The 24658-nt window shown below is 34.9% G+C and overlaps 2 protein-coding genes across 3 annotated transcripts; one reads left to right on the forward strand and one right to left on the reverse strand.

Annotated features, from left to right (window-relative positions):
- Positions 1 to 480: 480 nt before the first annotated feature.
- On the reverse strand, positions 481 to 4140 carry LOC119833473 (60S ribosomal protein L6). Its single transcript, XM_038357494.1, has 6 exons — positions 4057 to 4140; positions 3531 to 3684; positions 3057 to 3208; positions 2126 to 2297; positions 1135 to 1320; positions 481 to 668 (listed from the first exon to the last, which is right to left on the reverse strand). Exons 2-6 carry the CDS (start codon positions 3675 to 3677, stop codon positions 507 to 509), a joined length of 819 nt encoding a protein of 272 aa, XP_038213422.1. The 5' UTR covers positions 3678 to 3684; positions 4057 to 4140; the 3' UTR covers positions 481 to 506.
- A 294-nt stretch (positions 4141 to 4434) lies between these two features.
- LOC119834494 (two pore calcium channel protein 1-like) lies at positions 4435 to 23368 on the forward strand. 2 transcript variants are annotated; one of them, XM_038358883.1, is made up of 17 exons: positions 4435 to 4632; positions 12047 to 12186; positions 12262 to 12426; positions 13008 to 13133; positions 13319 to 13499; positions 13782 to 13914; positions 14193 to 14292; positions 14744 to 14924; positions 15303 to 15515; positions 15849 to 15968; positions 16666 to 16834; positions 17774 to 17944; positions 18816 to 19011; positions 19423 to 19528; positions 20107 to 20213; positions 20440 to 20548; positions 20860 to 23368. In XM_038358883.1, the coding sequence occupies exons 1-17, from the start codon at positions 4530 to 4532 to the stop codon at positions 20967 to 20969; spliced, it is 2430 nt and encodes an 809-aa protein (XP_038214811.1). In that variant the 5' UTR covers positions 4435 to 4529; the 3' UTR covers positions 20970 to 23368. The 2 variants fall into 2 exon arrangements, with proteins under 2 accessions (XP_038214811.1, XP_038214819.1); XM_038358891.1 differs by lacking the exon at positions 4435 to 4632 and adding an exon at positions 11340 to 11492.
- Positions 23369 to 24658: the final 1290 nt, after the last annotated feature.

Consider the following 24658-nt stretch of genomic DNA (forward strand, 5'->3'; position numbering starts at 1 on the left):
GAGGTTAAAGGCTACAAAACAAAAAATTTTATCAATACATTCTTTACGTCTATGCGTCCTCTTAAGCGTCAATTCGGGCATTTGCTCACATGGGTACGAACATTACACGTGCGTATAATGCAGGTACCAACAGTATAGCTCTGTATTAAATAAACATTGAATGCAAGAATCTGATACAAATCTTATATCTTTAAACGAGCAATTCTTATATAAATGTCATATTCGTGTTTTATCGACTTAAACTATAGGAGGCGTTTCTGTCGGTAAGATCGAAAAATATTATTCATATTTCATCATTTTAATAGTATGTAATTCGTACTTAAATATAATTTCCAAAAAAACACAATTTATAACAAAAAATAAATAAATAAATACCGAGCAAATCTCGGTCATCAATACTGAATATTTAAACTTGATTACATTAATAATTCAAACTGTCACAAATGGCCTAAAAATGGAATTGGTAAATAAAACACGAGCTAGTCATAAACATTTATTACGCCTAATTAAAACCGCAGTCTGTGCGGGAACTGGCTGGAGCGGAGGCCGAAGGCCGCCTTGAGGTAGCCCCGGAGCACCTTCTTGTCCTCGCGCTTGCCGACCGCCTTGATCACCGCTTCGTCCACTAACTTTTGGTCCGTTTTGCGTTGCTCGGATGGAACGTATTTCTGTTGGAACACATTGTTTATTCAATCGGGCTATCAATGAAAACGAATGATATAGAATTGACACTAATTCCTGGATGAGCTTGTGACATTTATGCCAAGTATCACAATTTTCGGTTATATTCTGTTTAGCCTATAGCAAATGTCAAGTGATTTCTTAGACTATTGATGGATTCAGTGCATTATCGATGGAGTGGCCAGTGGATTTACTCCAAGAATATATTGTGTACTATCCAAACCACATATAATTGCAATAGATTTTCAATTTTGATTCATTGAACTGTGTTGCCAAAATGTGCCCAATTTACAGCTAAAAATGTTACCTTGTGTTCATGTGACTTGCAGTTCCAAGTGATATGAAAAAAGTGTCAAAAAAACTGACATAGCCTATGATAGTACTTTATTTCACCTATTCACCTAATATACCACCAATATCACCTATCACCTATATATATTGCATTCTACTCACCTCTTTCTTAGTGGCAAAGATGTCCTCACCCTCCTTCCGCTTGACGCTGCGCTTAGCGCTCTTCTTGTTCTTCTTGAAGTAGGCGTCGTTGAGGTGGGCCGGCAGCTTGAAGTCGCTCAGGTCGATCTTGGTGCTGGTGCCGATCACGTAGCGTTGCGGGATGCGGCGCAGTGGGCACGAGTTGAACTGCATGTTATGGGGTGGACAAATTTAAGTTACATGACACCAATTAAGTTACATGTCACAAATTTCAGTTACATGTCATAAATTTAAAATTTTGATTAGTTGAAAGTAAACAGTTTCTTTTTTTCGTGATAGATATTTAAAGCGTTGGTGAAATTCGATTACAATGGTGAGATTGTGGTTAGTTAAGTGGTAAATTTGCCAAATATAATATTAAAAACAGTAGGTATCATACTTTTTCCATTACATACTTGTACTGTTAAACATGAATAAACTTTGCATAATACTAGTATTTAGTTGCTTAGTACTGGTAAGTGTTAGATTTTGATTCTCACATATTTGTTTTAGTCAGATGCAAATCCCAACGCAGAAAAGCTACTTACAATTACTAATAAAAAATATGTAGAGTAAAAATTTAATGAATACTGTTTATTTTATGATTAAACTGAGAAGAATATAAAATTCTTCCTAGACCTACATATATACTTCATCTTTTGTAAATGAAGTTGGCAACCCTTCCCAGAGGTCAGGTGTTGCTACAGTGGCACTTTTTTTATCTATTCTTTAAATGTTTTAACTAATAATGAAAGTGTTTTCTAATCACTAATTTTACGCAAGTATTATCATTAAGAAATTTAAGAGTGAATGAATTTTAAAGCCATCCATCTGTATATATATTTTTTTTTACATTTTGTCATATATTTATATTTATCCCAATGTGTAAGATAACCTCTCACATGTTCAACAACCAAATTACATAAAAATCAAAACAATTTAATTGGTCTGAAAAATCATCAAACAAACTCACAGCAAACGGTCCAGTGACCAGCAGCAGGCCGCTGGGCAGCACCCCCACGAGCACCACGCGCTTGCCCGCGTGGCGGCCGGCGAGCAGGATGCACACGGTGCCGACCGTGAGGTTCGGCCTGATGTTTCGCTCGTGCTTCCTGAAGCACTTGTGGTGGCGGTGCGTCTTGATCCTGCAATCATCATTAGCCCATAAATATTCCAACTGAAGCGACACAGGTATCATATAAAGGTTCAGGTAGTGATTGGGGCAGATGATATAGTTCCATTTCACTGATTGATTTACTTGTTAACAAGGAGGTGATCAGATCAGCCTTTGATGTCCTGCCAGACCGATTCATTTTCGCACATTAACCACAGAACTAAAGAGACACTAAAAAAGCAGTTTATTAATATATGGTATCCAATTATTCTTTGCCTCTCAAATTTTTTTAATTGATTCTAGCCTATAGTTAAGCTAGTAATCATCATCACATGGTTAGAGGCAGAATGACTATGGATTAAAAAACATATACTATGCAATATAAGATGATAAAATGTGTATTGTTGTTGATGGAATTAATCCACTTTAAAATAGATATAACTATTTAATGGTTATTCAAATAGAGTCAAAATCTTACAAATATCTCCTCATACAAAATTTACATTATACTAAAACCACAAATATCAACTACCCACTACAAAATGCAAATGTTTGACAAATGTATTACACAAATTTTAATCAAAGGTTGGACATAAGTCGCGGTTTAGTATTCTGTTGGATAATATATTATCGCTTTAGATACAAATGTCACTCTTTGTCAAAACTCATTGAAAATAAATAAATCGACTCTGATTAAACATAGCAATTGCTACATCCACAACGAACAAGAAGAAACCACTTATCATTTAATCAAAAAGTAAAGTGTGTACCAAGTTAAAAATATACATACTTGTCCTGAGTAGGGTAGAAAGACTTTCTGCGGCGTAACAGCACTGTACGGGTTCCTCCATTCTTCTCACCGCCGATGGGCTTTACGGCAATTGTTGCCTTCTTGGTTTTGGGCGCTTTTGGGTTCTTCTTGCCAACAAACTTGTATTTGGCCTGAAAGTCAATGTTCATTGGTAAGTTCACTAGCTTTTACTACATGCTACATAAGTTTAAAGTAAATTTAAATTGTTAGATGTCTCCTCTTTTATAAGACAGCAACTATGCAATAGTATGTTTATCGGTAAACTTCCAATTTAACCGGTACATAATTTTAATAGCAACAGTTTCTTATGATAGTGTTTTGAATATAATACTGCTATACTAACCAAAACCTGAAGGGAATACTAATATTGGTAAATTTGTTAAATGGAATGCAAAATTTGTGTCAGGTAGTTTAAATATTTATCTTATAGTAATGAGATAGAAATATACTCACGGTTTTGTGAAACATTTTCGTTTTCGAGAAACGAACAATTCCATTACCCAAATCATAGTTCCTAGCTTTGCCAAGTTTGGCCTTCTTGACTCGGCTCTTAGGGGCCGCGGGGGCCTTAGCCGCCGCTTTGGGCTGTGGTGGAGCCATTTATGATCTATAAACAGAAATTACAACCTCAAAACAAACATGCCACCTGAACAAAACTCGACAAAAAATCACTCGGCTTTAAACTGTACACTATTGAGTTCCGGCAAGCAATCCCGCGTTACAACAATATAAATATTAAGATAGAAGATCTAACCACTTAAAATATCAATAAGAATTAACACAACACAATCACAATCATATTGTAAACCTAAGTTTTCGTAAGGATATTTTCTGTTAGCACGATATGTTCACTGAAATATCACACAAGATCACTTGCCTGAAGATTATTAAGGTATACTTTTAAATAATATATTGTGAAAACGTTGGTATTACACTTATTTTCTAGGATTTTATTTGAAAGAAAACAACATCGACTCACATTAGAACCGGGATCAAGAAAAAGAAGTTGACATTGATTGTCACAGATAACATTAATTTTGACGCACTAGTGATGCACCAATAACCGATTAAAAAATTGTTTTTTTTAAATAGTAATATTTCTTTTAAAATTATTATTATTAGTTACTTCAAAATTTTTCATCCTACATCAAACGTAAATGTAAACGCACAACTGTAGTTCTCAGAACCATTGAATTTTTATATCTATAATACAACTTTAAATAAAACAGTATAGCAAGAAAGCACTTTTTTAAAAGCAATTTCAATAAGCGAAGTGGATAAATAAAAATACGCTTAATGACACTGAATTGTTAAAGTTTATCGATAAATTTATTTTACTGATAATTATTCCTTTTTTACTTAAAGAACGATTGTGTCATTGTCAAACTCAGCCGGTGACATTGAATTGTCAAACTCAATTTGCAAATTTTATTTTTCTAATCAGTTTTTGAAATGGCTTCTTTGAGGAGCCCGTCTACGCCGACCGACGGATATAAAAGGTTTAGTGATGATTTCGCAAACAGCAGCATCAACAATTACGGCTCAAACGTCACAAGTAAACAAGAAGCTATGATTATTCAATGCACAGTAGCCGCATCATTAAGTGTACGCTTTTGTTGTTAACAATACATTATAATTCATTTAATATTTTGTTTTAATTTCCACCTAAGCATTGTCTAAGCCTATCAAATCATTTTGCAGTGAGATCAATAGACGATGGCAAAAAAGGATTATGACGTAGTGTGTGACTCATAAGCAAGTTTATACTAACATTAAATACACCTAATAAAATGTACAGTTAGGCTATCGACCTAATTCATGTAAGTCGGCTTGACGCATAGAATCCGCAAAATCCTGCATGTTACTGCTTTTGTTGCATGATGCTAGAAGCACAAATTTGAAGTAGTGTGATTGTAAAATAAGAATCAATTCATACACTTGAGTCCCCCTAGTTAATAACTTCCAGTTAAATGCAGTTTATGCTTGTATAGTCCACTTCCCTGTCTGCACTATACGATCAATGCTCATTATTTCATTTAATTGATAACAATTAAATTAAATATTGTTTGTTTCATAGAAACTATTTTAAATGTGTAAAATATTAATAATCTAATTATTATTAATCTACTTACATAAAATCCAGTCCTGTGTGTCTAATCAAATAAAATACAGTTGCTCACATTACAATTGTTTGATTGAAAACAGTATAGGATATATTTTTTAATTTTTTAACATTTTGTAAAAGATTTTTTTGGTCAAAATTTCTTATATTTAATTCAATATATAGCTTATAAATAAAAAAATATTTAAAGCTGTATAATAAAACATAAACTGATGTATATAAATTATATTTCCAATGATTATTTGAATTAATTTCCAAATTCAAAGAATTTAATTATGAATTCAAAATAAATTTTCATGTACAGATAAAATAATGAATCTTCTATTATCTTTGGAAAGTTGAAGTGACTCAAGGTAAATATATATATAACAATAGGATGCTATCTGAACTGTTTGAATGAACCCAATATGGATCTTATCTAACTGATAAAAACATCTGCAGACAACTCGCACAAGTCTAATAAAAGGTTATGTGAAATGTCGAAACTACCAGCTAAAGTGCTTGATGCATTTAAAGATCATTGGTATAGATTGAAATCATGTAAGTTGAGTATTTATTATTAATATATTATGTTTCTGCCCCAGTGTTTATAAACAGATTCTAAAATGGTTCGAATGAATTTTACAGAGTCATAACATCTGAGATTAGCAACGTCGTAAATTAGTTTTTATACCTAGCATGATGTTGAATCTCAATCATTTGCAACCATTGATTTAGCATTAGAGCAGTGGTGGCTCAGTGGTGAGGACCTCTGACTTAAAATCGATAAGTTGGGGTTTGAGACCAGGCGAGTGTGGTAAAAATTAATTGATTTTTCAATTTATCTTTATTTATCATGCATGTGGATAACATCACCACTGCTCAAACGGTGAAGGAAAACATCGTGAGGAAACCGGTATGTCCAAGAATCAAAAAGTTCGACGACATGTGACACCTGCAAACCCGCACTTGGCAAACGTGGTGGATTATGGCCTGAACCCTCATAGGAGGCTTGTGCAGCAGTGGGAACATATATGGGCTGATGATGATGATGATTTAGCAATCCATTTACTGCAAAAAAGCTTACCTCAATAACCAATCGAAGCGTTGTTTTTGTATTTGCATATAGATTGGAGATAGATGTAAAATATAATCGAAGATTGATGCATATCCTAGATAGGTAATTATTCGGGCGTAAGTGATAAGGGTGTGCCAACAGAATCATGTATTGGGTCAGCTGTTTAAGATGTTTTGAGTCATTTATAATGTTTATTACTTAATAATTGCATCATGCTAGCAATTAATTAATAGCGCGTGCAAGATGTTTATATAAACGCGTACTGATTTGCCGCTTGCCCCGGCTTCGATCGGGGTTGATCCTCGAGAAAAATATAGCCTAAGGTGTTGCTGGAAAACGAATCGCGTAGTTTGAGTTTGTCATCATCATAATTCCATAATTGTCTCACTGATGGGACACAGACCTCGTATGAAGGATCAGGCCATAATCTAACGACTTGGTCAAGTGCGAGTTGGCAGATTACTTGTGGTCGAACTATTGATTCTTGGATATGCGGGTTTCCTTCACCGCGTCAATTTGAGTCGCGGTGATTTAAAAAATATTCAGATACCTACTTAATTTATTTCTTGCACGCTACCTTTGTTCGAACCAGTGGTGACCTGACAGAATTCATACTGATCCACCACTGCTCATGAGTTCGAGTTAAATCGTTATAAACAAACAAGCGAAAAAATCGTGCCGTTCTGACATATGCACCATCAAACTGACTGCTTTTCACGCCGTAAAAAAATAAGTTCGAAAAAAATATCTAGAAAGATATTTATTCAGTTCTTATTGTAGGAAACATAAGTATCAATTGTATAGTTTACCTATACAACTCACTCTTTTTTTAAATTCTCAACCAAAGACTAAAGAGGTTTGTTGATTGTTTCGCATTCGCTCGTCATACTTGAAAAAAGGTATGTATTTTATGGCTTTGCTTAATTAGTTTAAACTTTAATTTCGGGCCGGGTAAACAGTTAACATATTTTTTGTTTCGCTTTCTTTTAAGGATTTTCCTTGGAGGCGCAACTTCGCATACATACAAGTTCTATATAATTTAAGCCCTAGGACTCTTTACAATGGGCCCAGGGCTTACCGCCGTTTAAGACCCTTTTATCTATACGTACATAATGTCGAGATTTTTACTCAAGGGCCTGTTTATTTTTAATTTTTAATAATAATGAAAGAGCAGTAAAAAAAAGTTCTAAGTCCAACCACTAATATATTGCCAAAAAAAGGCGCACAAGATTGACCTTCTGCAATCACAAAATTCCCAAATCGAAAATTAAATTTTTATAACGTGCTACTGAATTTTTTGAACAATCGAATGGCATTAGTAGGTCATAATGCGACTCCGATTGTGTAATGCTGTTACTCAGTTAACTGATTAATGCAACCCGCATTTTGAGAAACCCGCGTGGAAGGTCATTTTTATAATTGCGCTACTCTCTTAGTAAATGCTTACAGCATATTGAATGTTGTTGTAAGGTCGTAAAGGTAAAAGAAAGGATCGTTTTTATTTAATACATGTTGTTATGTATGTGGTTATTTACAAACAGTTTTTAATGACAATTTATTTGTGGCTAAAATAATTATTTTGATTTGAGCTGGACTTTAGAAAATACGATAATGTAAATAGCTATATTATACGTGCTTTTGCCCGCGGCTTCGCACGCGTTAATTCGGAGTAGTTTAATAGATGTTGTTATACCTTCCTCTTGAATCACTCTATCTGTTAAAAAAAAACCCATCAAAATCCGTTGCGTAATTTTAAAGATTTAAGCATACATAGGGACATAGAAAGCGACTTAGTTTTATACTATTTAGTGATTCGTATGCCGCATCGACACAAATATATAGTGCATTCATATTTTTGGGATTTATTGATTCAAGCTTCATACGGACGAATAAACTTCGTCCTTTGTGGAAGTCGGTTAAAAAGTGATTTCGCAACATACTATTTCTAAATGGAAAATTTTGTCTTAATTAACTAATAGTGGTCCCTCCCGCCTTAGCCCGCGGTACAAGGGGGAATAATTTTACCCTCATTTTAACGATGTCGTGGGGTTATTTTTGAATGAATATAGCCTGTATTTGACACTGGCTAACACTTGGTGTTCTATTTGATTTTGTCCCGATTAAAAATAGGTGTTTCTCAATTCGACTGTATTTTTCCTGTTTTTGAATTTTTTCCAGAACTTTCGTCTGGATGAATCAATTTTGATGTATCTTTTTTATTGCTAGCTGGTACCTTCCGTATGGTTCAATTTGTGTGATCAACTTTAAAGATCTAGGGAATAAGCATACAGACGCACAAACGGCGGAATGCGACTATGAAACAATCATACTATATAGTGAAGTATGGATTGTTGTTGCGACTTGCAAATGTGTGCTATTTCTCTGGTATTGTAAATAAGAAAACAATATAGTCGTGAAACGAGGTTGTATAGAATAAATGCGCAGTGGCATGGATACATTAACGAGGTACCTAATTATGTAATGATTTAAAAATTCATAACGGACTTTAATATTAATGACAGCGGCCATCGTTAGTGATTTTCAAGGCTAAGCAAAAGTATGAATTTAATGTTTTCTCCACAAAATCATTATTCCTAAGGGAAAAGTAGGTAACTATTCGTAAGTAATATTTTTGTTTGTTACTTTAATAAAATATTTATGTTGTGAGAATTGATTTATATGTAGTTGTAGTTACAGAAAATAATCTATATTTTTTTCTTGAGTATGTTATTTACCATATCAATTTAAGTAAGTTAGGGTTCTATTGTTGCGTTCTGTGCGTTACTTATGGCAATTCCTTATTTAAAAAAATAATTATAAATACTTACTGTAATTTATTTTATCTATAACATCTAAGTACCTATACCAATAAATAAAATTGGAAAGTATCTTTGTAATATTAAAATAACCTCTTTTTATTAAATACAGAACATAGATTTGGTACCAAAAAACGTTTAGATACCAATTAATAATTATCTGACACACATTTGAAAGCTAGTAAAAATATTTTTTTAGCAGTAAAGTAAATTTTTAATTAAGTTTACTAATTACTAATATATATTATAATATATAGCCTATATCACTCGTTGAAGATGTAACTTCCAGATGGTGATAGAATTTTTGAAATCGGTCGAGCAGTTTTTGGGTGAAAACATTAAAAACACCAACAAAAATACAAGCTTTTCATATAATATTAATTTAGTATTATAAGCATAATTTTATGATTTGTGTGTATAAGTGTGCAGTTCAATGACCCAGTGCAATAATCGAGTTCACGGCGCGTGGGAATCAGATGCAAAATCAATTAATTACTCATTTAGTTTCTTGAGTTATTGCTTACTAGCTTTTGTCCGCGGCTTTACACGCATTAAAGTCGGAGTAAAACCCTTCCTCCCTATTTTTTTCTTTGTTCTTATACAAACCTTTCGCTTGAATCATTCTATCTGTTAAAACAACATCAAAATCTGTTGCCTAATTTTAAAGATCTAAACATACAGGTACAGACAGACGAAAAGCGACTTTGTTTTGTACTATGTATTGACTAGTTTTCCGCCCGTGGCTTCACCCAAGCAATTTATTGAAAAGATAGATAATTTTCGAGATTTGTCTACATGCTTCCCAATCCCTTGGGATATATGGGGTAAAACCTATATTGTGTCCTTTCTCGATTCTCAAATGAACTCCAACTCCGTACCAAATGACATCCAAATCGATTTAGTTTAAGCGTGAAGAAGAGGCAGACAGACGGACAGACAGGCAAAGAGTTACTTTCGCATAATATTTTTTTTAATATCTAAAATATCATAAAAGAAGAAATGGATGTACATATACGCAATTGCGTGTTTCAATTTCATCAAAATCAGATAAGCTGTTTTGCGAAATGATGATCAAACTCTCGAATACGTTGTGGCTTCACTAGCAATGAAAAGTAGTAAATAAAAGTTTTTTCCTAAACAAATAAAATTATTTTTTTAAGTCCTTATCCGTCGAGGTTAGGGACATGTGCAGTAAGGCAAAATCTAAATCTGTAATTAAAAAAACATAAAACTTTGCAAACATAACTTGCTATCTGTACTTTTACACCCTCATCTATATAGAAAATATAATAATAATAAATATTCAGACGATTTATCTAAAGCCTTGACTCGATTTATTCGGAAGCACAGTAAATTACTCTCGGCTACTGTTTATATGTGATAACAGTACCGTCAGCAAATATATGGTAAATCAGGTATTTTTGTAGTCTGAAAAAAAACGTAATATAAATAATATTAGAATTTATCACTGCACCTTGAATTTATGACACTTTAACTTGTGTTATTTTAGTTTATACTAGCTGTGACCCGCGGTTGAAACCGCGTAAGCGTGCTGCGTAACCGTATCCCGTAGGAATATCGGTATAAAAAGTGCCTATGTGTTATTTCAGTTGTCCAGCTATCTACGAAGCAAAATAGTATTATTATTCACCAATAGATGTCAGGAAAAAAAAACACGAATAAAACACGAATATGACATTATTTCAGTTGTCCAGCTATCTACGAAGCAAAATAGTATTATTATTCACCAATAGATGTCAGGAAAAAAAAAAACACGAATAAAATACGAATATGACATTTTCTAAAAAAATTCCTAGCTAGATCGATTTATCGCCCCCGAAACCCCCTGTATACTAAATTTCATGAAAATCGTTGGAGCCGATTCCGAGATTCCAATTATATACAACATAATTATTTACAATTATATACAAGAATTGCTCGTTTAAAGGTATAAGATTTATAAAACTTTGTTTTAATTTAATGCTTTTAGTTTTAATCGTTTCTTTTCAAATAATTGTAACTACGAAACTCACAAAAACCATTTAATTGAAATAAATTAAATTATTTTGATTAATTTATTGAACTGGCCATCTTGAATACTGCCGCCTTACCCTCTTTTAACGTAACACACTAAATACGTTCTATTTACATAGACCTATATATAGTATTAAACAATTTTATTTATAACTATCACATGACTGTTACAACAAAAATAGAATATCTTATTAGCATTATTTTGCCAACCGTACTTAAGTATTATCACTGATAAGCGATAATAGGTGTTAAAAATCAGTTTTGCGGCAATTTGGCGGGTAACGCCTGTGTTTTTTTTTAATTGAAAATGAGGCTAGATAAGGTTTTTTATGTTATCAAAGACCAAGTGACTGCGAGGGTTTATTCAGTATTCCCAAATAACTTTGGTATGTATATAAATGCATTTTACAGAAATAAACTATTGATGTAAATATATTTACTTTACCAGAATAGCAGAGGTTCTGCTATTAGCCACAATATCTGAATTATAAACAATTGTAAGTATTAATTTGTAAACAAACGGCAATATCGTACCGTTTATATAAAAATTGAACTAATTCTTTTATCGAAACTTCAAATAATAAATTAGATTTTTCGCCTACATCAATATCAATTCGGCTGTATTTATTTTGTTTGTTTCAAGTGGGTTTACCGTTTTGACGATTCTAAAGCTAGTGCCTTCCATGTAGATCTATTTAAATTTGTTCTAGTTATGACAATTTGCGGGCGGTTTAGTTTGATAAAAATAATAACTTATTTAGGACATAAATATTACGAAAGGTTGGAAGCAAAACGATGTCCAATGGTAGATTAGATGTCACGTATCGTCGAACGTTTTGATGGACAACTCGATTTTTGCGGTGTCTTCCGAATTGAGCAGGACATAAATTACAATAAGAAAAGGACAAAAAGTGCTTAACTATTCATATAATGTTTCCAGATTCTCGCACTGGCTCAGATGGCGGTGGCGATGCCAACACCCTGGACATGGGCAGCCGGTCATCTCTGCACACGGGCTTGCAGATGTCAGAGGACGAGCACTGGGAGATGAATTATCATGAAGCTGCTATATATCTGGAGGTAATATCCCTGATTGTTTTACTTGTTAGCTTAATAAAAATAAATATGTTCCTAACAAATCAAAACCACTTCCAGGAAGGCCTAAACAACGAGAAGTTTGACTCGCATCCGTCCAGTCCCGAAGAGCTACCAGCCTACCTCCGCGTCCACAACCCGTGGTACCATGGTTTGGACCTCCTAGCGTCGTTGGTGTTAATTCTGCTGGCGTTCACTGAAGACCCCGCTGTCCCTGCTTTTGAAGTAAGAACTTCTAAATTAGACAAGGGTTGTCATATGGTATATTATAAAAAGGGGCGAATATGAAAATAATTTCGCCATAATTTATCATTGTTATGATAAATAATACGAATCATTTAATTAATATTACCTACAATTATTTATTAAGTAAAATGTGTTATGAGCAAATTTAAATTATCTGTGATTCAGATATTTATGAAATGGGAACTGTCAAAGTGACATTTCAGGCATATTTTTTTTTTTTTTTTTTTTTTTTTTTAATGGCAATAAGTTAGAACTATTTGCCAGTGTCAAGTTATAAAAGGTAGGGAAACAAATTTTATACAATAATGACAGATTTAAGCACGCGTATAATCAGAGAAGTGGTGCTTATCAATATGAAATATACAACTTTAAATAATCTATGTAAATATATTAAAAATTATTAGTGAATCATCAGGCATATTTATTACGTTGTATTTAACTCATTAGTATAATATTTATAATAAGGTAATCGACGACCCTATTTAATTTTATAACATAATTATATGTATCACTTTTTAAATTACATACCATAAGAAGAAAGTAATATTTATCACTTTTAGTTACCAGTTTGGGCCCACGGCACAATAGAACTGTTGGCGTTGTCGGTTATAGGAATCGAATTGCATCTCAAGTTGAAGTGGATTGGCTGGGGGACCATATTTAAACACAAACGCACTATGATTAAGGTACGTTTTTTATTATTTTAATGATAGATTTTGAATTGCAAGGTACACGTGTTTGTAATTTTATCTATGTTTAATATTATTAATTACTAATGTACAATCTGCCAACTCGCACTTGGCCAGCGTGGTGGATTATGACCTGAACCGTTTTTTTCAGTTTTTTATAATATTCACAACCAAATTTCTAGGGTATAACCCTCTTGATAATGGTGCTGGAAGCAGTGGTGGTGCTCTGCAGGCAGTCCTCCCACTTCCGTGTGACGCGGGCGCTTCGCCCCATCTTCCTGGTGGACACGAGACACTGTGGCGGGGTCAGACGGTTTATTAGACAGATACTGCAGAGTCTGCCACCTATTTTGGATATGTTGGGTGAGTTCTTGTAGTTATATTTTTGAGGGTGGTTTTCTTAATATTGATAGAGTTTTTGAGGGTAGTTGAAGTTTTTATGACATTTTGGTGAGTATTTGTATTGAGTAGTTTATTCATAATCAATAAACAACGGTAAATGGAACGCTTGTAGAGTTTAAATTTGAAAATGACTTGTCTAGGCAGGTAATTAAATATTATAGATCCAATAAATTTGCCTAACGTTATTAAATGTTTTTTTTAGTCATTCTGACCTACTTATAATTTTTTGCACCATTTCTACAGGGTTACTGATGTTCTTCGTAGCGACTTATTCCTTATTGGGATACTATCTATTCTCCGAGCATATAGACAATGGGCACTTTAAAACGTTGAGCGATTCGTTTGTTAGTATGTTTGTACTCCTAACCACAGCCAAGTAAGTATCTACATTGTTTTTATTTAACAAATGAATAATGATTATCGGCTGTGAGACATTTTTGTTTTTATTAAACTTTTCCCAAATGAAATATCCATATTTGACACTTAAAAAATCTTAGTCACAGATAAAAAATGAAATTGAAGCGATAATTTTACGATGCCCAAGTGTTTGTAAGTTTGATTTTGAGTGAATTTTCAAAAGCTTTTAATATGTCTTAACACCATATGAATATTTCTTTTCCATATTGAAGGGTAAACAGAATTTCTTTTTTCCAGTTTTCCAGACGTAATGATGCCGTCATACGCGAAGTCCAAGTGGTATGCCGTGTTCTTCATTTTATATATTATCACAGTACTTTATGTACTCATGAATTTGGTGAGTTATATTTTGATTTTTAGTTTTATTGCATTTACCTGCTTTATGCCTAAATGAAAAATTTTGAAAGAACCGGAAAAATCATTAGCAATTGTTTCGTATTTCTTGAGTTGGTTGTTAATAGATGCCGTGGGGTGTCCCATGAGCGCATATAACTGAAATTGTAGAAAAATTTAGATTGCTGAGGCGGGATCACGAGTGGCTAGGTGTTGTTACGATTCGGTGAATGACACGGGTTCGAATCCCGCTTCATGATCGGATTTTTTCTCTTCTATTGTAGCCGTAAGCCATGCGAAGATAGCAAACAAACGATATATAGTGATCATGTATTACACTACGAGTAAATTATTGGCAATATTTACTTTATGTTAAAGGCACGTTAGGTGATACCACTAAACAATTTAAATTAAAAAAAATAGGCACAACAGTTTATACATGCATAATTTTACAGATGCTTGCCGTAGTATACGAGACGTTCACGCGTATAGAGCGCGAGAAGTGCCGCGCGCTGCTGCTGCACCGGCGCGGGGCCGCGCGCCGCGCCTTCCGCCTGCTCGTGTCGCGCCGCGCGCCGCACGCCGTCAAGCTGCGCCACTTCGCGGGGCTGCTGCGCCACTACGCGCCGCACTACAGTACGTATGGCGCGGGGATAGAGTGCAGTATAGCGTGCACACCGCCGCTTGAATGCGCGATGCGATGCGATGCGCCGAGCACCACACGCCTTTAGACTGCGACACTACGTCACACACACTCTAAACTCTGTATAAACAGTCACATTAAATTGACGGGCAGGCGGTAAGCCGTACTTTAACGATTTTCACTGAAAATAAAAAAAAATTCTTGGTTACTTATTTTGATTTAGGCATCATTAAATGATTCTATTTTACATAAATGTTTTTTTCATTAAATGTCTTTGCCTATATCTTTAACACCGGGGCGTTATAGATATAGGTATAGAACTCGGGGATTAAAGAAAATCCCAAACATTCACAATGTCCGCGCTCCCGCAGGCGGGCTGGACGTGTACCTGATGTTCAAGCAGCTGAACACGAGCGGGTCGGGCGGGCTGGCGCGCGGCGAGTTCGCGAACGTGTACGAGGTGTTCGCGCTGCGCTGGGCGGCGCAGGCGGCGCGCGCGCCCTGGTACGCGCGCTCGCCGCTCGAGCCCGTCGGCCGCCTCGCGCACGCCGTCGTGCGCTGGCCCTACTTCGAGTACTTGATCTGTGAGTGCTTTTGGCCGTTTCTTGTGAGTAACTGTGTGTTTATTTAATGTTTACTAGCAGCGTCCTGCGGTTTCACCCGCGTAAACGGATTTTTCCTTGGAATCCCAATGTTTTCGTGGGGATATTCGATTAAAAAGACGTGTAAGTTATTATTATAGGGTCGCGGGCGGCGGTCAGCCCGCACTAAATATTTCAAATGATTCTTTTTTATTTAGATGCTGTTGTCTTCCTTCTAAATTTGACCTAATTCTGTCAATTTGAAGGCATTTAATTTTCGGTAAGAGTAATTGTGTGTACAATAAAGTATTCAATCATTCATTGCTTCTACCACAGACGCGCTAATCGTGGGCAACGGGGTATCGATGGTGCTGCGCGTGCTGGAGGCTGCGGGCGACTTGCAGGACAGCGCGAGGCTGCTCTGCGCCTCGTGGGACACTTGGCTGTTCCTCACGCGTGAGTGGTGATTTCTTTATTCATATATATGAGATAAAAAGTGAAGTCCCGTGTCCCCGTACTGGGGTATGGGGCAGATGATATACATCTGTTTCACTGACCGATTTTCTTTATGGACAAGAAGGTGATCAGCCTTCTGTGTCCTGCCAGACCGAGACATTTTTTTTTTTTATTGTCCCCACCGGGAATCGAACCCAGGACCTCTCGGTTCTACGCTCACGCGTTTACCACTGTACCAAGGAGGCGTTTACCACTGTACCAATATATGAGATAACAGACCCATATCTTATATCTTGCTTTTTACGTCATACCGAACAACTGAGCTGGTGGTTCGCCTGATGGTCACCATCGCCCATGAACGTTCGATGAAATAGTGCCTCTGCGAATGCTTTGCCTGCTTTTAAAAGGAAAGGATTGACGACTGAAAAGGATGAGGAAAAGGAAACGGCCCTGCGGCTCTCCAGCTCACCGCACGATACACTATGCATGCATGTTACTATTGCACGCCGATCTTCTGTAGGGCTATGGTAACGTCTCGTGTGGGGGTGTGGTACTCACCCGGTGCGAGCTGGCCCAATTCGTTCTCGACTCCCACTTTCAGAATACAAACAACCCAGTCCAGATTCAATTTAGCCTAGCCTGTTTTACCACGGAAATATTAACACATAAATGTATAGTTTTGAATCCTTTGTTTCAGTGTTCCTGCTGGAAGCAGGTCTTCGTATAATGGCCAGCGGTCTGGCTGTTTACCTGGAAAGCGGCTGGAACGTGTTCGACTTGAGCGTGACTCTACTGGCTTTGATGGGAGCCGTGCTGCTGACGATCGCGCCCAAGCTGTTTATCGTTGTTATGTTCAGGCCGCTTAGGTATGTTGTTTTATCTTTAGTATACATAACACACATTTATTTAAAACACACAATATATGATAAGTTACGGTAATATGTTTCAGTTGGTTTTTACTTGTGTACGTGTCTTACAAATATTTAAAAAACGATTTCCGGTTTTGTTTTTTCATGTTGTGTGATTAATTTTTCATTTGTCAATTTAAATAAATAGTACGATCTCAATTCTAATTAGAATATAAATATATGAACGTTTTCAATATCCAATCAATTCATTGTTTAGGCACGGAATAAGAAGGTTATTAAAGCTAGGTAAATCTATTCATTTGCACTTTCAGTTGTTATCCTATCTACAGATAGACTTTGCTGTCCATTATGTCTATCTATCGTTTCTGCACATAATTGAGGGAAGATGCTGCCTATCCTTAGTAACTAATGGATGTCGCTTATCCTTGATTGTGAAATGCTAGTTCAGGATAAATTGTCAATTGTAATATCTATCTGCAACCTCCGATCCTGCTCGGACACGGCCGTAAATAGGGTGACGCCTCGTTTAATCACTAATTAATATTCTATGTTAAGTAAATAAAATGTGTGTAATAAAAACCGTTTTCACTAACAAATCGTAAAACGTATATGCCAGAATTTTCTTAACTAACATTGTTTAGAGAAATCATTTGTGTTTTTGTATGTACGTATGTAGTGTTATCACACAAAAACTGCTTGACCGATTTCAAAGATTTTTTCACCATTAGAAAGCGGCACATTCATTGTAAGTATGGATGAATGGTTGGATGTATGAATTATATTCTTTCACACGAAAACAGCTAATCGTATCTGAACGAAATTTTGTACAGAGATAGATTATAGTCTGGATTAGGACATAGACTTCGTTTTACCCGGGTACCACGCGAGTAACGACGCGTCTTCCAGCTAGTAGTGTATGAAGTACCCATGCCCCAGGTTAATGCGGCTGTACAAGCTCAAGAAACGCTACCGGGACGTGTTCGGGACGCTCGTGCTCCTCTCCCCGCTGATGTCCTCCGCGGGCTGCGTGATGCTGGTCATGTACTACTTCTTCGCGATCGTCGGTATGGAGCTGTTCGCTGGATACAATCTGAGGAACTGCTGTGTGTGAGTTTCTGTTGGTTCTTGACACGCTTTTAATTGCTTCATCTGTATGTTTGTATGTACTGTTACATACTTCAGATACTGATTATTGACGGACAGTTTTTATGAAAACTTTGTACACTTATCAAGGATCGATGACAATACAATAATTTATGGGATTCAGTTATTAAATACAATATTGTAAAGCGAAACTAATGATTGTTTCAAAAAGTTTTAATGCTATATTATCAAATCAAGTAGATTTTCGTACATTACCCGCACGATAATCACAACGAAACGATCCTCTGAAGTGGTATTTACAAATTTCCCAGATTTCAACGCATCCGAAATATCCCCAATGCACTCAGTTGTATGTTAATACAGTTGGCCATATATGTTCCCACTGCTGGTACATAGGCCTCTTATGAGGGGTTCAGGCCATAATCCACCACGCTGGTCAAGTGCGGGTTGGCAGATGTCACATGGTGTCGAACTTTTGATTCTTGGACATGCCGGTTTCCTCACGATGTATTCCTTCACCGTTTAAGCAGTGGTGATGTTATCCAGATGTGCAGATAAATTGAAAAATCTATTTATTTCCTGTACGCTCGCCCGGTCTCGAACCCCGACTTATCGATTTTGAAGTCCGAAGTTCTCACCACTGAGCCACCACTGCTAATGCCGTTGGTACGGCATATAAATAAACCACTGGACGGATTGGGCTAAAATTTGGCATGCAGATAGATGTAATGACGTAGGCATCCGCTGAGAAAGGATTTTGATAAATTCTAACCCCAAGGGTATAAAATAGGGGATGAAAGTTTGTACCATGAAAATTTATTAATACCGCGCAGACGAAGCTGCGGGCAACAGCTATTTATCACTATATTTCCAGGAACACGACAGTGGAGGACTTCTACAAGTACTCCGAGAACAGCTCCACGCCACTCGGCTACTACTATCTGAACAACTTCGAGAACATTCTCACGAGCGGCGTGACGCTGTTCGAATTAACGGTCGTCAACAACTGGTTCATACTGATGAACGCGTTCGCTACGGTCGCGGGGCAGTTTAGCAGGATTTATTTTATGGTGAGTTTTTTTTTTCGAGAATTATTAATATATTTTAGTGGGAAAGGTATTTTTTTACTTGGGCAGCGGAGGTGGTTGTTCACATGATCACCACCGTTCCTGAACATTGACAGAGAAAATAGGGAAAGATTTGACGACGGGAAAGAAGGAATGGACTGGGAAGGGTGAGGAAAAGGATCCGACCCCGTACGAAAGTAGCGTGTTATTATTCCACGCCAGTCTTCTATCATTACTTTGGACTTTTTTTCTGTTCTTTTAACACGTAAGTTATAAGCAAAGCAAGGCATGGATTAATTTTTTTTATTTTATTATATATTATGTTCCTTTTTTATTAAATTTCTTCTGTATCCGATATAATTATTACGACTAATAATAGCAGAGCTTTCATGAAAAAAATTATGTCTATTGCAGGTGTTCTATCTATTTACGATGGTGGTTCTGACGATAGTGGTTGCCAGCGTGTTGGAGGCGTTCAGATTCAGGATACAGTACAAGAGAAGCACAACTAAGAGAGATGGTAATGTATTCTAAGCTAGATTTTTTTAGAAGCACTAATTATGGTAGGTCTTCTTGTTTGTGATACGGTTATGCATTTTATTTCGCTTATCCATACAAACATACAGATGAAGCTAACTTCATATGGATTTTTGTAGGTAATCGACTCTTTCTAGCTAAATTTGGACCCATTTTAAACTAACAGATTGGCTTTGAGGTGATATATGCGTGAAAAAGAGACAGACATAGTAAATGATTAATGACAGAAGAAGTTAGTGGGGAAAAGAATAAGAAATGCTCATGAGTCCCTTAGCCTGCCTTTATGGCTTGACTTATTTAAAGCAGATTGGATTCCGGTTTATCTATTATAAATAAATAAATTAATAATAATAAATTATTGCATTTTTTTAACAAGAAATCTCTGGAACTTTTAAGTAAATACCAATGAAAAGTGTATGACATATGTATTTTCTGTAATACTTTACACCGTGTCGTCTACCAATCCTAAGAAATATATCCAAGATTACCACTTTTTGTTTTTAACTTATTTTGAAGCAGAAATATTTGAGTAGATATTAAAACATGGCTACAACATTCCAGAGGAGAAACTCCTCCATGAGGAGGTTCACACGAGTTGGGAGGAGGCTCAGAGACTTGGCGCGAGTGGGGACCTCGCAGACCAGCTCAGGACTCACCTGACTCCAGGGGTGAGTGTCTTCATTCTATTAATTTAGGAATTTGTGTAATCTTAGAAATGGCTGGTTTGACATCCTCATCCATCTTATTTTTCGCCCTCAACTCATCAGAATAAATAAACAAATAAAATCGTATTATTAATGCGACGTAGTTTGAAGTTATTTAAGATATTTTATATGTTTTGTTTACATGTTGCCTGAAATTAATAAGTAAATAAAATAAATAAATAATTTTCAGATGCAAGTCACATTTATAGGCACGCGGCCGAGAACAAAAGAAGTATTACAGAGGAGGATGTATCAGTCGGATATTCAGAAATGGTTAAGCGAGGAAGATGAGAATGAAGGTAATACCTCCATTTTTATTACAAATATTTGACACTATTTTCTTTAATTTATGACTCGAGAAAGATAACAAACAATAAGAATATACTCAATAAAAATTATTGAGACAAAATTATGTCTAGCCAACTGCGCAGGAAATATATTATAGAGTGAAAGAATGCTCACTAGAATATTATTCAATTCCGTGATTGAATATTTAAGCAAGCTTATTATTTTAAATGAAATACTCTTATAGAAATTTAATAAAAATCATAGTAGATATTTTTCCAACAACAGAATATAAAAATTGTCTATGACACGTTTTGATTTACAGACTTACAACCATCAACTACAGTGACTTCTAGTGAGGATCCCCTCTCTCCCCCCCTCATTCAGCAGCCAGATGACGACAACCACCACATAAGAGGCGGCTACCAATTGTAGAATTTAATCCTAACAGCGCTCCATGATCGCTTGTCCGTGATTTGGAGCGCTGTCAAAAATCTAACAGACTCTATAGTATGATATTGGCGCCAAAAACTTCTTTCTATGTGTGGAAAGGCGCCAAATAGAATCGGACTTAATATTTGTAAGCGTTATTTATTGATCTGGTCATCCAGTTATATACGTCAAAGAATTTGTTGTGCTGTCACTGATGGCGCCAAAATAATGGTTTAATTCCACAATGATGAAATGTTATACATATTGACAAATGAAATTGTAAAAAAAAGTTAAATCATTATATTTTAACGTGGCTTGTTGACGTTGACGTTTAAAAAAATATGTATTTGTGATTTTTAATCTATATGAAACCTCTTCAGATTGTGTTATCTTCCGTTAATTCCTTCATTCAATTATTACCAGTCCACAAACCACTGCCTTAATATAATCCTCTGGTCAAAAGAGAAATGGGAGATAAAATTAAAAAGTAAATCAGTCAGAATAAAAGATTATTTGTAAGAATGCTAAGCGCATACATATAGGATGTTTGGTAATTTGGCAAACCTTTATTAGTGTTTTTTTAATAAAACGCATGTTTAATTCATGAATAATATTAGGCGTTAAAGCTATATAAAATTATAAGTGACCTTAGATATTGCTTAAGTGCTCTTGGGATCTCGCTATATAACATTCTTAAATTGTTCTAAAATACGATTAACATTTATTCAGGAGGGCTACTGTGACGTTTTAAATCAGTACTAATTCCAATGGGAAAGTGATGGCGCTAAACGATCAGCGCTGTATTATTCCCATGCTGGTTTTAGTACTGTTTCCAGACGACATGGTGAACCCCCAGCTATTAGTAATATTAATTACCATTAGTACAAACGAACGCTTTGGCAATATTTTTAAAATTGATAAAGGTTTAGTTTATTTATTACCCGACTACTGTGAAGTCATATATTAGATTTAATTGGATCGTGTTTCATATTTATTTTCAAGTCCGAGAATGTTTTTATCACGCTTTTATTTGCCTTATTTGTAATCGTAGGTATTGTAGATTTTATTTCCTAATCGACTAAAGTGATATTGTGATATAAAGTTGTAGGCAAGGACACGTAAGGCATAAATATGGAATTTAGACGATAGATTATGAAATTTGCCTTTATTAGAAGTAAGTAAAAATTAAATTGGCAAATTATTGAAATGTTTATTTTTAAAAAGCTTTATTTTTATTTTGTAAGCATTTGTGCGCTTCGAGTGACATTTAAGTATGAATAAAATACTTTGTGAAAGGCGGGTAATAGAGTAAATAGCAGCCCGCTGTATTATTTTTCTTTTTAATTAGCTGTAATAATTGGCAGATAGCAAGTGATAAAGGGTACGATTTATTTAATGGACATATAGAAATTTGAAAAAGTTGTAGTTTTATAAATATTTTCACTTTAATAGAATAGATAATTATCATAGACATACATCTGTTATGGCCACATTAAACATAGTATGCTAAGAACGAAGAAAGAAGAACGTGCTGTCATCATTTAATTTATATAATTTATCGGAAATGTAAAAAAAATATGTAAAAAGTGAAATGGGATATAAATTGATATGACGGACATTTTGTTCGTTTTAAGCAAATGCAATGCCCAGCATCCTACGTTTTTTTGTTTACTCGATTATATTATTACTCGAACATAAAATTTTTACTCACATTTAATTGTACAGCCATTAATGTATGTATATCAGTGTGTATGCAACTTTGTATTTAAGGAGTAGTTGTTGTTAACTTTCGAAATTATTTGTGTTTATTTAAAGGGTTAGCATTTTGATTTAGAATTTCGTATCGTAATATTTGATTGAATTGAGATTTGTAGAACAAATAGGTTTTTATTAATGAATAGTACAAAGTCGTTTTGTAGTCATTGATTTTATGTAGATCACGTAAAGGGTTGCCATATGTAATATATTTTTGATTTGTGGTAGGTAATTTACCACGGAAAAAAATAATTTTGACTGTGACAGCACGCACACAGTTTGTATTTATTGCGGTATACCTATTTTTGTCAATTTCTAGAGCACTATTCACTGTTCTTTCGTTTTCGTACCCTCTTAGGAGTATGGCAACCCTGTTTGGAGCACCCTGTAATGAGTTTGTACATCGCAGTTTAATTCTTTAGCACTAGCGAGTGTGCTGTTACACCTGGGGTAGTTTAGGTATTAAGTGATATTGTAGTACCATGAGGCAGGAATTAGGTAGTTAATGAAATTAGTAATGTTATAATTGATATTCACGTTCATTTTCCTAATAAGTATTAAAAAGATCTTTAAAAAAATATAAATCTAAGTTTTTTTTTTCGATATTATAGTAAATGAGGGTATTCTTAGTGATAACTCAGTTAACTCATTTGTATTAGTTTCTTATCATTTCATTCCAGTTAAATTCCATTATAACGCCAAAACAGTTTTGAATACTTTTATTTTTACATAATATATTTTTCATGACTGCTTTCATTTCAATATTTTTATCAAGATAATAACTAATTCAAAAATATTATTTTGCCTTGATACTTCTACCGAATGGAATCATTCCTTCTTAGTTTTTTTACATTGTCAAAGTAAAATAGTGAAATTACTCAATTAATTTCGTATAATAAGACAGATATTTTATGTTGTTATTTTTTTTATTGATGTATGTATTTTTTAAACGTTATAAAATTTCAATTTAACACGTTGGCTGCTAAAACAAACCGGTTGCGTAAAAATGCTTGGAAATTGGGTATATTAGTAGGGGAGCCCAAGATGCTAAATGTGTATTTACTCGAGCGTTTCAGAAACCTATTGGAATTCGCAGATTATGCGATAGCAAGAAAAAAAGTCCTATAATATTTTCAATTTTAGCGATGGAAAAAGGTTTAATCGCTAATCTGACAATTTGAGCATAACCTTAGAGAATTATCGATATTTTTTAATTTCCTGCGGCTCCTGTGAGCGCACCCACCAATATCAACTGCTTATACTTTCTGGAGGCACTAAGTAATAGGTAAGGTACCTTCCCTTGTAATAATCTGACGCGCTCGAGTACATCCCAAAATCCCCTCTTGGGCTCCCCTACTATATCGGCGTTTCCATTGATTAATTATATCGGCCAGATTTCCAAACAATACAGAACATGAAAAACATTTTATTTTTGACATTAGTGTTAAAGATTCGCATTTTAAATTTCTTTATCTAACTAATCATCGATCATGTATTAAGATTCGCGCCAAAATCTATGGTAATAATTTTGAGAACTTACAAATTTATTTTGTCGCGAATGAAAGTTTTGTACCTAGATACCTAATTATTTTGTGTTGTGATCATTTGACATCCAGTATTAATTTTGTGTAAGAAGTTTTATTTAATTTACATTAATTTATTTTTATTTTAAGAATAATAAACTAATTGAAATTGAAAATGTGTTTGACTTACCTTTATTAAAAAAAAAACTTTTCAATAAATGAAACTCAAGGAATCAATCAAGAAATTTAATAACTACATTATTTTTGCTTAAAATATAAATTAAATTAACTGCTCCTGGTTTTACCCGTTACAGCCTATGTCACTCGGTGTAATTGCAAGTATTTAATCGTGAAAGAATTTTTGAAATCGGTCCAGCCGTTCACGCGTGATAGCGTGAGCAAGTGAAACAGATT

The sequence above is a fragment of the Zerene cesonia genome, chromosome 2 (assembly GCF_012273895.1).
Source record: "Zerene cesonia ecotype Mississippi chromosome 2, Zerene_cesonia_1.1, whole genome shotgun sequence".
Classification (NCBI taxonomy): domain Eukaryota; kingdom Metazoa; phylum Arthropoda; class Insecta; order Lepidoptera; family Pieridae; genus Zerene; species Zerene cesonia.